This window comes from Enhydra lutris, unplaced genomic scaffold, assembly GCF_002288905.1.
Source record: "Enhydra lutris kenyoni isolate GAN:26980312 unplaced genomic scaffold, ASM228890v2 scaffoldscaffold63, whole genome shotgun sequence".
Lineage (NCBI taxonomy): Eukaryota > Metazoa > Chordata > Mammalia > Carnivora > Mustelidae > Enhydra > Enhydra lutris.
In genome coordinates, this window is record NW_019154147.1 from 5224093 (window position 1) to 5236834 (window position 12742).

The 12742-nt window shown below is 36.8% G+C and overlaps 1 protein-coding gene across 2 annotated transcripts in view; it reads left to right on the top strand.

Moving 5' to 3' along the window:
* LOC111158833 (RNA guanylyltransferase and 5'-phosphatase) overlaps window positions 1–12742 on the top strand; it is a 348867-nt gene that overhangs the window by 161707 nt on the left and 174418 nt on the right. Inside the window, exon 12 of one of the 2 annotated variants that reach the window (XM_022521114.1) lies at window positions 11644–11712. The exons of the other annotated variant lie outside the window; for it this stretch is intronic. Within the exon in view, the coding sequence (XP_022376822.1) occupies window positions 11644–11712 (69 nt within the window). The remainder of the gene's footprint in view (window positions 1–11643; window positions 11713–12742) is intronic. 2 annotated transcript variants of the gene reach the window in all.

A 12742-nucleotide genomic window follows, 5' to 3' on the forward strand; every position in this document is an offset into this window, starting at 1 on the left:
AAATGCAGACACATTGCTTTCTAACCATGACTGCCATCTCTTAAGAACTTGTAAGACATTTCATCCACTTCTCTGCCATCCAGTGAACTGAGACTCTGCTGTTTTCAACCATATCTGGGTCTTAATAGTTCTAGGGGCATGTGGTTCTCTTCACTGGGCTTATGATTTCAGCCTAGGTGGCTCTTTTTTTTTTTCCAGAACTTTCTAAGTTCTCTAGAGTTCTTAGTTTCTTTTTTTATATTTTTATTTTTATTTTTTTAAAGATTTTATTTATTTATTTGACAGACAGAGATCACAAGTAGGCAGAGAGGCAGGCAGATAGAGAGGGGAGGGGGAAGCAGGCTCCCTGCCGAGCAGAGAGCCCAATGCAGGGCTCGATCCCAGGACCCTGGGATCATGACCTGAGCTGAAGGCAGAGGCTTTAACCCACTGAGCCACCCTGGCGCCCCTAGAGTTCTTAGTTTCTTAAGGTAGAAGTTGATATCATTGATTTGTGACTTCTTTTCTGATTAGTAATCTAGTACAATAAATTTTTCTTAAGTGTACTTTAGCCACATCCCTCAAATCTCAGTTATTGTGTTTTCATCTTCATTCTGTTTGAAATACTTAAGTTTTCACTTTTGATTTTTTGTTATTCATGGGTTATTTACTACTATGTTACTAAGTTTCCAAATATTGGAGGATTTTCCCAGATATCTTTTCCTTAATATTTAATTTAATTCATTGTGATCAGAGAATATACTTTGTATGACTTTGATTTATAAATGTGCTGTATGCACTCGGGAAAAAGTGTTTTTTCCTGTTTTTGGGTAGAGTGTTATATAAATGTCAGCTAGGTCAGGTTGTTTAGTGTTGCTGTAGTGTTCCATATTCTTACTGATTTTCTGTCTGCGGGTGTTCTATAAGTGTTGCTGGTTGAACTGGGGAGACCCTGGACCCTGGGGCCTCAACCCAGCCAGACAAAGGAGTTACTGAAGGTTCTTGGCCTTGTAATAAGAATGAATTCAAGGATAGACATGCAGCACAGTGGATGAGCAACACAAACAGGAAAGTTTACTAGGTGAAAATAGAGATGAGAGCCCCTGAGTTCGAATGAGAGAGCAGGAGAGAGAGTCCGAGAGAGGCAGAGACAGAGTTGCATGCCCAGGGGTTTGGGTTTCTATCTTGTATTGATAGCTGTTGACTAGGGGGTAGAATACTTATTACTTGGAGTGGGGATTTCTTGGGAGCAGGATTTCATGCTTTTTCTTCCTTATTGGGTCAGGGATTTTTGGCCTCTGTCAGCCACCTTGGGCTCTCTGGTTTGCTCTAACTTCATGTGGCTTTGTTTTGGATTGCTGTCGGCACAGGCCTCTGACTTGCACAGTAGCTGGCCATGACTTCTTCTTTGCCCACCTCCAGATATCCTGTTAGAACCTAACTAACTGCCTACTCTGGCGTTAGTGTTTTCAAGATATCTTTACCTTTACTGAATGTTTTTTTCTACTTGTTGAATTATTTACTCAGAGCAGAGTCCTAAATTCTCCATGTATAATTGCAGATTTTTGCCTTATTTTTATTATCTACTCTTGTCAGTTTTTAAAAAATGCATTTTGGACTCCTTTTTTTTTTTTTTTTGAGGTGCATATACATTTAAGATTGTTATAGATTCTTTTTAATCTCTAGTGATATTTCTTGTTCTTAAGTCTTCTTTGTCTCATATTAATATAGGCTAGCCACTTCAGCTTTCTTTTCATTAGCATTAGGATTTTTTTTTAAAGATTTTATTTATTTATTTGACAGACAGAGATCACAAGTAGGCAGAGAGGCAGGCAGAGAGAGAGGGAGAAGCAGGCTCCCTGCCCAGCAGAGATTCCAGTGTGGAGCCCGATCCCAGGACCCTGAGATCATGACCTGAGCCAAAGACAGAGGCTTAACCCACTGAGCCACCCAGGCGCCCCTGTTAGGATTTTTTTTTAAAGATTTTATTTTTTTATTTGATGAGAGAAAGGAACAGAGGGAGAGGGAACACAAGCAGGGGGAATGGGAGAGGGAGAAGCAGACTTTCCCTGAGCATGGAGCCCAATGTGGGGCTCTATCCTAGGACCCCGAGATCATGACCTGAGCCAAAGGCAGACACTTAACAATTGAGCCACACAGGCACCCCTAGGATTTTTTTTTTTAAATATTTTGTTTATTTATTTGACAGAGAGTACAAGCAGGGGGAGTGGCAGGCAGAGAGAGAGGGAAACTGGGAGCCCGATGTGGGACTCGATCCCAGCATCTTGGCATCATAATCTGAGCCAAAGGCAAATGCTTAACCGACTGAGCCACCCAGGCGCCCCACGGTTAGGATTTAATACCTTTTCTGTCCTTGTACATTTAACTTCCTATCTTCCATCCAGCTTTATTGAGGTATAATTAACCTATAACATTGTGTAAATTTAATCTGTCCTACTTTTAATCTTTATGTACAAAGTGGATTTATTTTGGGCAGGATAGAGTTAGTTGGTTCTTGAATTTTTTTTTTTTCCCAGTCTGACAATTTCTGCCTGTTAAGTGGGGTGCTTACACCATTTGAATTTAATGTAATTATTACTATGGTTTGATATGGATTTACCATCTTACTACTTTTTTTCTATTTGCCTATGTGTTCTCATTTCCTCTTTTTCGTCCGTCATTTGGATTGCTTGAGAATGTTTGGATTTCATTATTGCTCCACTTCAGGCTTATTAGGTATACATCTTTGTTTTATATTTTAGGATTTAGCCTAAATCCTAAATCTAACCTTTCACTGTTTACCTTTAGATAATATATCACTTTTTAGTTGGGGTAAGAACCATACAACAATATCACTCCATTTCCTATCATATATTTGCTTCTAAACATGTTAAAACCACACAGTTCATTTTGATATTTTTACTTTTAATTATCTTTTAAAGAAATGAAGAACATATATTTTATGTTCTAGTTTTCATCCATTTCTTTCTTTCTTTCGTTCTTTCTTTTTTTTTTTTTTTAACCAATCATCTTTTATTAGATGTTAATTCTCAACTAGGATATGAAAGGATTCAGGGTGCTAGGCAAAAGTGATGTCAAGAATGCAGAATGTGCCTCCACACTGGGCCCTCTTCAGTGGTTCACCATATTCTGGGTCCTCTTCAGTGGTTCACCATATTCTGATGACGCCCTCTTTTTTTCACATTGATATCCTATTCTAGGACCAGTAGTAACCTCTTTGAAACACTCCAGCAGTGCCATTAGGAGTGGAATTCTGCATCAATATCTAACATGGCAGCTCTCCTCGTTTGATATCCATAAGCTTCTTCTCCTTTATTGGTACAGATGATGCCATCTGGAGTCCTGGGTGTCTATTACATCTTGTTTTCAGCCATTTCTGATGTTCTTTATATTTTTTGTTTAGATACAGGTTTTTGTTGTTTGTATCATATTTCTTCTACTAGAAAACTTTCTTTTAAAATCTTTGTTACAGCCTGGTGGAAATTCATTTTATCAGATTTGTATGTTGGAAAAATTTTTTTATTGTGTCCCCATTTTTAAAAAAGATATTTTCATTTGCTTAAGATTTTTGGGTTTATAGTTTTTCTATTAGTACTTTGAAGCTGGTATTCTATTATCTCCTGGCTTACATAATTCATGACAAAGAATCTGCTGTCATTCTTATTTTTGTATCTCTGCATGTAAGTTTTTTTTCCTTCTTACTGTGGTTTGACTGTGTACTTTTTTCCCTTAAATCCTTCTTGTTATCTAGGCTACTATTGGGATGTGTGCTTGTGCAAATGTGTGTTTAATTTTGTAGTATTCTGAGATATTGTTCCTTCCAGTTGTTTGTTTCCTTATCACTTTTTTTTAAATCATTTCAGTTGTACAGATGTTATATCTTTTTAATCTCTCAGCTCTCTGATTCTCAGTTTCTTCTCCCCCACCTTTCTTTTTTGTATTTCAGTAGGAAGAAGTGATACACTTTTCTTCTTCAAGATTCTTTCTTCTTCAGTGATTCTTTCCTTTGTTGTGTTCAGTCTGCCGATAATCTCATTGATTATTATTCCCTTTGATTAGCATTCTTTTTCTCTGATACTGTTTTTTTTATATCTTACATTTCTACTTGTCTCATGTTTATAGCTTTCATCTCTTTGTGCTGAAATTCCAGATTTGTTCATATATGTTTTTCACCTTTTCCTTTAAAATGTTAAGGTTATTTTAAAGTCTTTGATAATTGTAAAACACGAGCTGTTTCTGAATCTTGTTCTTTTGACTGTCTTATCTGCAGAATGTAGTTTCTTTTCTTGCTGTGTATATGTGTGGTAATTTTTTATTGTGTGCTAGATATTTTTTTTTCCTGTTTGAACAACAGAGGCTGAGGTAAATATATATGTGCTTAGTAATGGGTATACCTCTTTCAGTTTGTTAATAGGTCTCATTTGAAGCAATGGGTTAGTGGTTGAATCACTCTGTTCTCTATTTGAGATGGGTTTGTGTTGCTATATAGTTATCTTTGGTGCTCTAAGGACTTCACATTCCTTCAGCACAGACTGTTGTTAATGGACTTATTGAGAGTGTGGAGCAAAGAATGGTTTCTATCAAAAGGTGAATCAATACAAAAGATGAACTCTCCCAAAGGTGGATAAGTTTATATGCCTCCTCTTCCTTTGGAGGGGTTTGGGATTCAGTCCATCCTGTTTCCTAGAAACCTCAGCTCTCTCATAGCCTTGATGAAAGTCACGCTTTTATAGATTAGTGGCTTTTTTATAATTTTCAGATTAGAAGCAACATTCTCTTACCACTTTTTATGTAAGTGAAACTGGAACTTTCCCTTAAACCAGATATACATACATGCATGCATACATTTATTTCTTTATTTATTTATTTCAAACCAGACTTTTAAAGATAACTTTAAAAGAGGGGCGTGTGTGTGGCTTAGTCTGTTAAACATCTGCCTTTGGCTCAGGTCATTATCCCAGGGTTTTGGGGTCAAACCCCATATCGGGCTCCCTCATCAAAGGGGAGTGTCCCCCCACTTCCCCGCCCTCTTCCACCTTCTTGTGCTGTCTCTCTCTGTGTCTCAAATAAATAAATAAATAAAATCTTTTTTTTCTCTTTTGTTGTCGCTGTTTTATTTTTTATTTATTTTTTAATTTCTTTTCAGCGTAACAGTATTCATTGTTTTTGCACCACACCCAGTGTTCCATGCAATCCGTGCCCTTTCTAATACCCACCACCTGGTTCCCCCAACCTCCCACCCCCCGCACCTTCAAAACCCTCAGATTGTTTTTCACAGTCCATAGTCTCTCATGGTTCACCTCCCCTTCCAATTTCCCTCAACTCCCTTCTCCTCTCCATCTCCCCTTGTCCTCCATGCTATTTGTTATGCTCCACAAATAAGTGAAACCATATGATAATTAACTCTCTCTGCTTGACGTATTTCACTCAGCATAATCTCTTCCAGTCCCGTCCATGTTGCTACAAAAGTTGGAGGCATCCTTTCTGATGGAGGCATAATACTCCATAGTGTATATGGACCACATCTTCCTTATCCATTCGTCCATTGAAGGGCATCTTGGTTCTTTCCACAGTTTGGCGACCGTGGCCATTGCTGCTATAAACATTGGGGTACAGATGGCCCTTCTTTTTACTCCATCTGTATCTTTGGGGTAAATACCCAGTAGTGCAATTGCAGGGTCATAGGGAAGCTCTATTTTTAATTTCTTGAGGAATCTCCACACTGTTTTCCAAAGTGGCTGCACCAACTTGCATTCCCACCAACAGTTTAAGAGGGTTCCCCTTTCTCCACATCCTCTCCAACACATGTTGTTTCCTGTCTTGCTAATTTTGGCCATTCTAACTGGTGTAAGGTGGTATCTCAATGTGGTTTTAATTTGAATCTCCCTGATGGCTAGTGATGATGAACATTTTTTCATGTGTCTGATAGCCATTTGTATGTCTTCATTGGAGAAGGGTCTGTTCATATCTTCTGCCCATTTTTTAATATGATTGTCTGTTTTGTGTGTGTTGATAAGAGAGAAGAACCACATGGTCCTCTCAATTGTTGCAGAAAAGGCATTTGACAAAATCCAGCATCCGTTCCTGATTAAGATGTTTCAAAGTATAGGGATAGAGGGAACATTCCTGAACTTCATAAAATCTATCTATGAAAGACCCACAGCAAATATCATCCTCAATGGGAAAGAGCTTACAGCCTTCTGGTTGAGATCAGGAACACGACAAGGATGCCCACTCTCACCACTCTTGTTCAACATAGTATTAGAAGTCCTAGCAACAGCAATCAGACAACAAAGAGAAATAAAAGGTATCCAAATTGGCAATGAAGAAGTCAAACCTGTCTCTCTTTGCAGATGACATGATTCTTTATATGGAAAACCCAAAGACTCCACCCCCAAACTACTAGAACTCATACAACAATTCAGCAACGTGGCAGGATACAAAGTCAATGTACAGAAATCAGTGGCTTTCTTATACACTAACAATGAAAATACAGAAAGGGAAATTAGAGAATCGATTCCATTTACTATAGCACCAAGAACCATAAGATACCTGGGAATAAACCTAACCAAAGAGGTGAAGGAACTGTACTCGAGGAACTACAGAACACTCATGAAAGAAATTGAAGAAGACACAAAAAGATGGAAGACCATTCCATGCTCTTGGATTGGAAGAATAAACATTGTTAAAAATGTCTATACTGCCTAGAGCGATCTATACTTTTAATGCCATTCTGATCAGAATTCCACCAGTATTTTTCAATGAGCTGGAGCAAATAATCCAAAAATTTGTATGGAATCAGAAGAGAACCCAAATCGCTAAGGAAATGTTGAAAAACAAAAATAAAACTGGGGACATCATGTTACCTGATTTCCAGCTTTACTACAAAGCTGTGATCACCAAGACCGCATGGTAGTGGTGTAAAAACAGACGCATAGACCAGTGGAACAGAGTAGAGAGCCCAGATATGGACCCTCAACTCTATGGTCAAATAATCTTCGACAAAACAGGAAAAAATATACAGTAGAAAAAAGACAGTCTCTTCAATAAATGGTGCTGGGAAAACTGGACAGCTATATGCAGAAGAATGAAACTCCACCATTCTCTTACACCGTACACAAAGATAAACTCAAAATGGATAAAAGACCTCAATGTGAGACAGGAATCCATCAGAATCCTAGAGGAGAACATAGGCAGTAACCTCTTTGATATCAGCCACAGCAACTTCTTTCAAGATATGTCTCCAAAGGCAAAGGAAACAAAAGCAAAGATGAACTTTTGGGACTTCATCAAGATCAAAAGCTTCTGCACAGCAAAGGAAACAGTCAACAAAACAAAGAGGCAACCCACGGAATGGGAGAAGATATTTGCAAATGACAGTACAGACAAAAGGTTGATATCCAGGATCTATAAATAAAATCTTTTAAAAAAAGATAACTTTAAAGGAGCTAAACACTTTCAAGATTATGGACATAGACATATAGAGTGAATGAAGGGGAAAGAACTTTTCTAATGTTATTCAATTTCTGCTTTTAACTTGGCATAACATCTATTGTGAAAGTTGCACGTGCAATTTGAAGTATGTTGTAACTCAGGAGACAAGAGTGAAAATAATGGAAATCAGTTAAATGACTTAAATTTTGGCTCTAACTATGCAGATACTGATATATAGAAGATGCCCATAACAAGTTTGGATAAATTTTCTCTCAAGAGTTGTGAATGGGAAAAAGCAGTATTTTTAACTTAACGTACTTTACATCTATGAATTGAAATATGAAGAAGTAAGTCCATTAATGATAAATTATATAATATTAATACAATATTTAGATTTTATCTCTATTCCTAAACGATTTTTTCCCCTTCAGGTATTTTACCTACCTTCATATGACACTTTTTCAAACAGTACATGGTACAGTACATTTAAAGTCTGTAAATGTTGGGGTGCCTGGGTGATTCAGTTGTTCGAGTGCCTTACTCTTGGTTTTGGCTCTGATCATGATCTCAGGGTGTGAGAGCAAGCCCTGCATTGGGCTCTGTGCTCAGTGCAGAGTCTGCTTGTCCATCTCCTTCCCTTTCTGTCCCTCCTCTCTGCTCATGCCTTTGCACATGTGTATGCTGTCTCAAAAAAATAAACAAAATCTTTAATTAAAAAAAGAAAATCTATAAACCTTAAATGATGATTAGAGGACTGATATACATAAGATGTTGCAAAAATCTTCGGGCATTTATTTCAGAGTGGAAGCAGACTTTCTTTGGTTATTTTCTTATTTTTAATTGAAATCAGTTTTTTTTTTAAGATTTTATTTACTTTGACAGAGAGCATAGCAGGGGGAGTGGCAGGCAGAGGGAGAGGTAGAAGCAGGCTCCCCACAGAGCATGGGGAGCCCAATATGGGATTCAGTTCCAGGATCCCAGGATCATAACCTGAGCCAAAGACAGTCGCTTAACCACTAAGCTACCCAAGTGCCTGATATCTGTTCTGTTTTTTAGCTATCCGACTTGAAGTTAGTTACCTAATCTCTCATAGCTTCTGTTTCCTTTTCTGACAAGTTAAATAATAATGCAAAACTCAAAAATACGTATCTTGTGAGGAATTACGTATTTTGAATGGTATATGTTAAGAAGCAAATACAACAGCACTTTATTATAGGTCCTTAGTACGATAGGTGCCACTCTAAGTAAGTCAAGAAAGATTTTTTTGCTATCTCTGTCTCTCTCTCTGTAAATAAAATCTTAAGAAAAGGAGGGGGGTGCTTATTGGGTTAAGCATCTGCCTTCAACTCAGGTCATGATCTCAGGGTCATGGGGCTGAGCCCCACATTGGGCTTCCTGCTCAGCAGGGAGTCTGCTTGTCCCTCTCCTCCCTGCTTGTGCTCTCTCCTGCTGTCTCCCTTGATATCTCTCAAATAAATAAATAAATAAATAAATAAATAAAAATTAAAAAAAATATATTGTCTGGAGTAATCAACAAGGAGTAAAACAAGAGTAAAAGCAAGGACTCTTTATCATTTTGACCCAAGAGGTTTCTGATTCATAAACAGTTACAATAAAATAAAAAATGAAGTTGTTTTCATTTCTGCAATAGGTAACATCATATTATTTAGAGTCTTGCCTACTCTGTACTGTTACTGTGTATGTATTTTGTAACAGGGATTATCTATTATATAAATTTGAGACTTTTAATCTACGAATGGATAAGCTCTGTTTATTTGCCATAGATGGTGTACCTACAATTAAGAAGGACAAATTCTTTTAACCTTTGAAAAGTTTTTTAGGGGCACCTGACTGCCTCAGCTGGTAGAACATGCAACTCTTGATCTTGGGATCATGAGTTCGAACCTTAGGTTGGGTGTGAAGCCTCCTTAAAAACAATTTTTTTTTTTTTTAAGACGATGTGGCATTTGGTTTTCATGGCATTATTTCTTAGCAGATTTTGTGCTATGAATTTAGCAGGTTACCTTTTCTTGCAAGAAAGGGTATAAGAAGTATTAAGGTTATACTTTCTGTCTTGCTTGAACCTTTACCCTTCATTAGTTCATGGATAGCTGAAAAAAGTTGAAATAGAACACGAAGGTCTTAATATATATGCTTCTCAATATGAATACAAGTTTCAAATGTTTTTTCTGTAGGATAAATACATCACATAAATGAAACAAAGGCTCTAATCTAACATTGCCTTCCACATTTCCAGCAAGAATGTAAGCTGGTATTTTGACTCTTTCATGCTTGGGGTTTATTTATCCTCTCTTAAAAGGAATTTATAATAAATCAGTGTTTTTAATTCATATAGAATTTTTTATTCTGGCAGATTGCCTTCTCAGTTGGTTAGGTCATTTAAACCTCTGAGCGCATTGGAGACAAATCTATGAATCTCAGTACTGTCCTGAAATTTCTGCCCATTTGGCCAGACTCTGGATAATATGGTTGTAAGATTCCCAATTTGCCGGTTCCCCACTTCCCCACTTAATTCCCCACTCAAGAATTCTTAGTGTTTTAGTAAAAGGAAAAAAACAGAACAAAAAAGAAAACTTTATGAGCACTATATTTCTTTAAAAAAATTGTTAAAATATACATAAAATTTACCTTTTTAGTTGTTGTTAAGCATACAGTTCAGTGGCATTAAGGATGTTCAAATTGTTGTGTAACCATCACCATTATCCATGTCCAGATTTTTTTCATCTTTCCAGATGAAACTCTGTACCTGTTAAACACTAACTCATTATTCTCCCCTTGCCCCACCTGCTCCCTAATTTCTGTCCCTATGAATTTGACTAAGGAGACTTATAGTTTTGAGGTAATTTAGATATTCAAACCCACAGTGGTTTTAAAGTTGTTAGAAAGTAGAATTTGCTCTTGTTTTCCTTTGCTGAACTGTCACCAGTTTAGAGAAATTACGGATTTTGAAGAACGAAGTAGCAGAGAAGATGAAGCCACAGTTTGGGAGGAGACTCACAGATTTTGTTGCATGTGAAATAAACTTAAAATTTTGGTTGTTGCTTTTGGAATACAAATCTCCCTGTAGATGTAGTGGTTTAAGAGGATGTGATTGTGATAAAAAGAGATGTATTACACACAGCATATCCAAAATTTTGGATACAACGTATTTGAATCCCAGACCTATCCTGACTGTGCTATAAGTTGGTCAGACTCTGGCTCTCCAAAATCTAGGAATGAATGTTTAGAGGTTCCATCAGTATATGCATGTTCAGTACTTCAAAACAATAAAAATCTGAAAGAAGCATTTAAAACTACTTGCCCAGAGCTAATGAGAGAGCTTTGGGGCTATACCTACTCTTTAGTAGATAATGACATTGAAAAAAAACTGTATTTATATTTTATACTATGTATCCCTTATAATACATTTCTGTGCTTGAAAAAATGTAAGAAAGACAACAAAACAAAAAATAGGACCAAATTTTTTTTTTTTTTTTTTTAATCCTCTACTGGTGGGTTTGGGAAAGACACAGATAATATATTTTTGGTCTGTGATCCCGTGTCTGAGCTTGCTTAAGGTTACAGATTCTCAGGGGAGACATCCTGCCCCCACCCTCCATCTATCCCTCGCAAGTTTCTCTGTGGTTTCTTTTTTTGTGTATGTTTTATATTTTATTCCCTATATTTATTGCTTCTCAGATCTTGTATTTTCACTTTGCTTTTGGCCTCTGTCTTCCTTTTATGCTGGCTCAGAAATGCATTTAAAAATGTGTTTTTCAGGGGCATCTAGGCTCGTCTCAGGTCATGATCTCAGGGTACTAGGATTGAGCCCCACATCGGGCTCCCTGCTGGCAGGGAGCCTGCTTCCCCCCTTTCTCTCTGCCTGCCTCTCTGCCTACTTTGATCTTTGTCAAATAAATGAATAAAATCTTTAAAAAATATGTTTTTCATATTTTATCCATCATTTTGGTTGTTTTTAGTTATGACTGTTGTTCTAGATATCTAGCCTGCTGTGGGGTGACAGTCTCTATACATTAAAAAAATCTTGCAATATGTTAACCTAGATCTCTCTGTATCACCTACCTTCCCCATTTTGTATCTCAGTTCTTAAAGCTTATATATTAAGAAATTTTTGTAAAATTTGCAAAAAATTAAAATGCTCTTTAAGTGATTATTATATTTCTAAAAATATGTGTATTTATTTTATAGTTACTTGAAGGAAATTTTGCCAAAGAAGTCAGCCATGAAATGGATGGACTTATTTTTCAGCCTATTGGAGTAAGTTGTGTGCACGTGCGTGTTTTTGAGTGTGTTGTATATATATAAATTTGTGTCTACACATATTTACAAAGTATAAAATATATATATATAAAGTACGTTTTCTTGAGATATATTTACTTAGGATTGATTACTGCTGCAATCACTGCCTATCCTTAAATAGTTTATTATAAGATATTTCATTTATACTAAATATACATAATGGTACAATGAACAGTTGTTTGCTTTTCACTTAGCTTAAGAAATAAACATTGGTCATTATTTTTCAAGGAAGTCGGTCTTTTGGTATAATTAGTTTTTTTTAATAATTCTTACAAAACAAATGTTAATTTAATTTCTTTACTAGAAATCTATCAGTAACATTACATAAATGCTTATTTCTGTAGCCCATTATACCTTTAAATATTAATATTTCTAAAATTTATTATTGATGTGTGAAATTAAAAGAATTTTTAATATTTGAAGAAAATATAATTATTTGACTATTACAGATCAAATTTCTGAAACTCACTGAAGAACTTGCACTAACTGAATGGTTAAATCATATACTTGGAGTAAGTTACATTTTACTCTGATAGCATGGTTTCTCAACATTAGCACCAGTGATGTTTTTTTGCCAGATAATTCTTTGTTGTGAGCAGCTTTCCTGTGTATTATAGGGTGTTTAGCAGCATCCTTGGTCTGGACTTACTAGGTGCCAGTATTACGTCTTCCCCCGATCCCATCTCTCCAGGTTGTGACAACCAAAAATATATACATTTACTGCCTGCTTTCTGGTGGAGAGCAAAATTGCCCTCATTTGACAACCTGTGCTGTATTGCACTGTTTCTCAAAATACGGCCTGTGGACAAGGAACTTTACCACCACCCAGAAAGTTATTAGAAAAGCAGCTCCTCTGGGGCAGCTGGGTGGCTCAGTTGGCTAAGTGCTTGCGTTCAGCTCAGGTCATGATCCCAGTGTCTTGGGATTGAGCCCTGCCTCTGGCTCTCTGCTCAATGCGGAGTCTCTTTCTCCCTCTTACCCTCTCCCT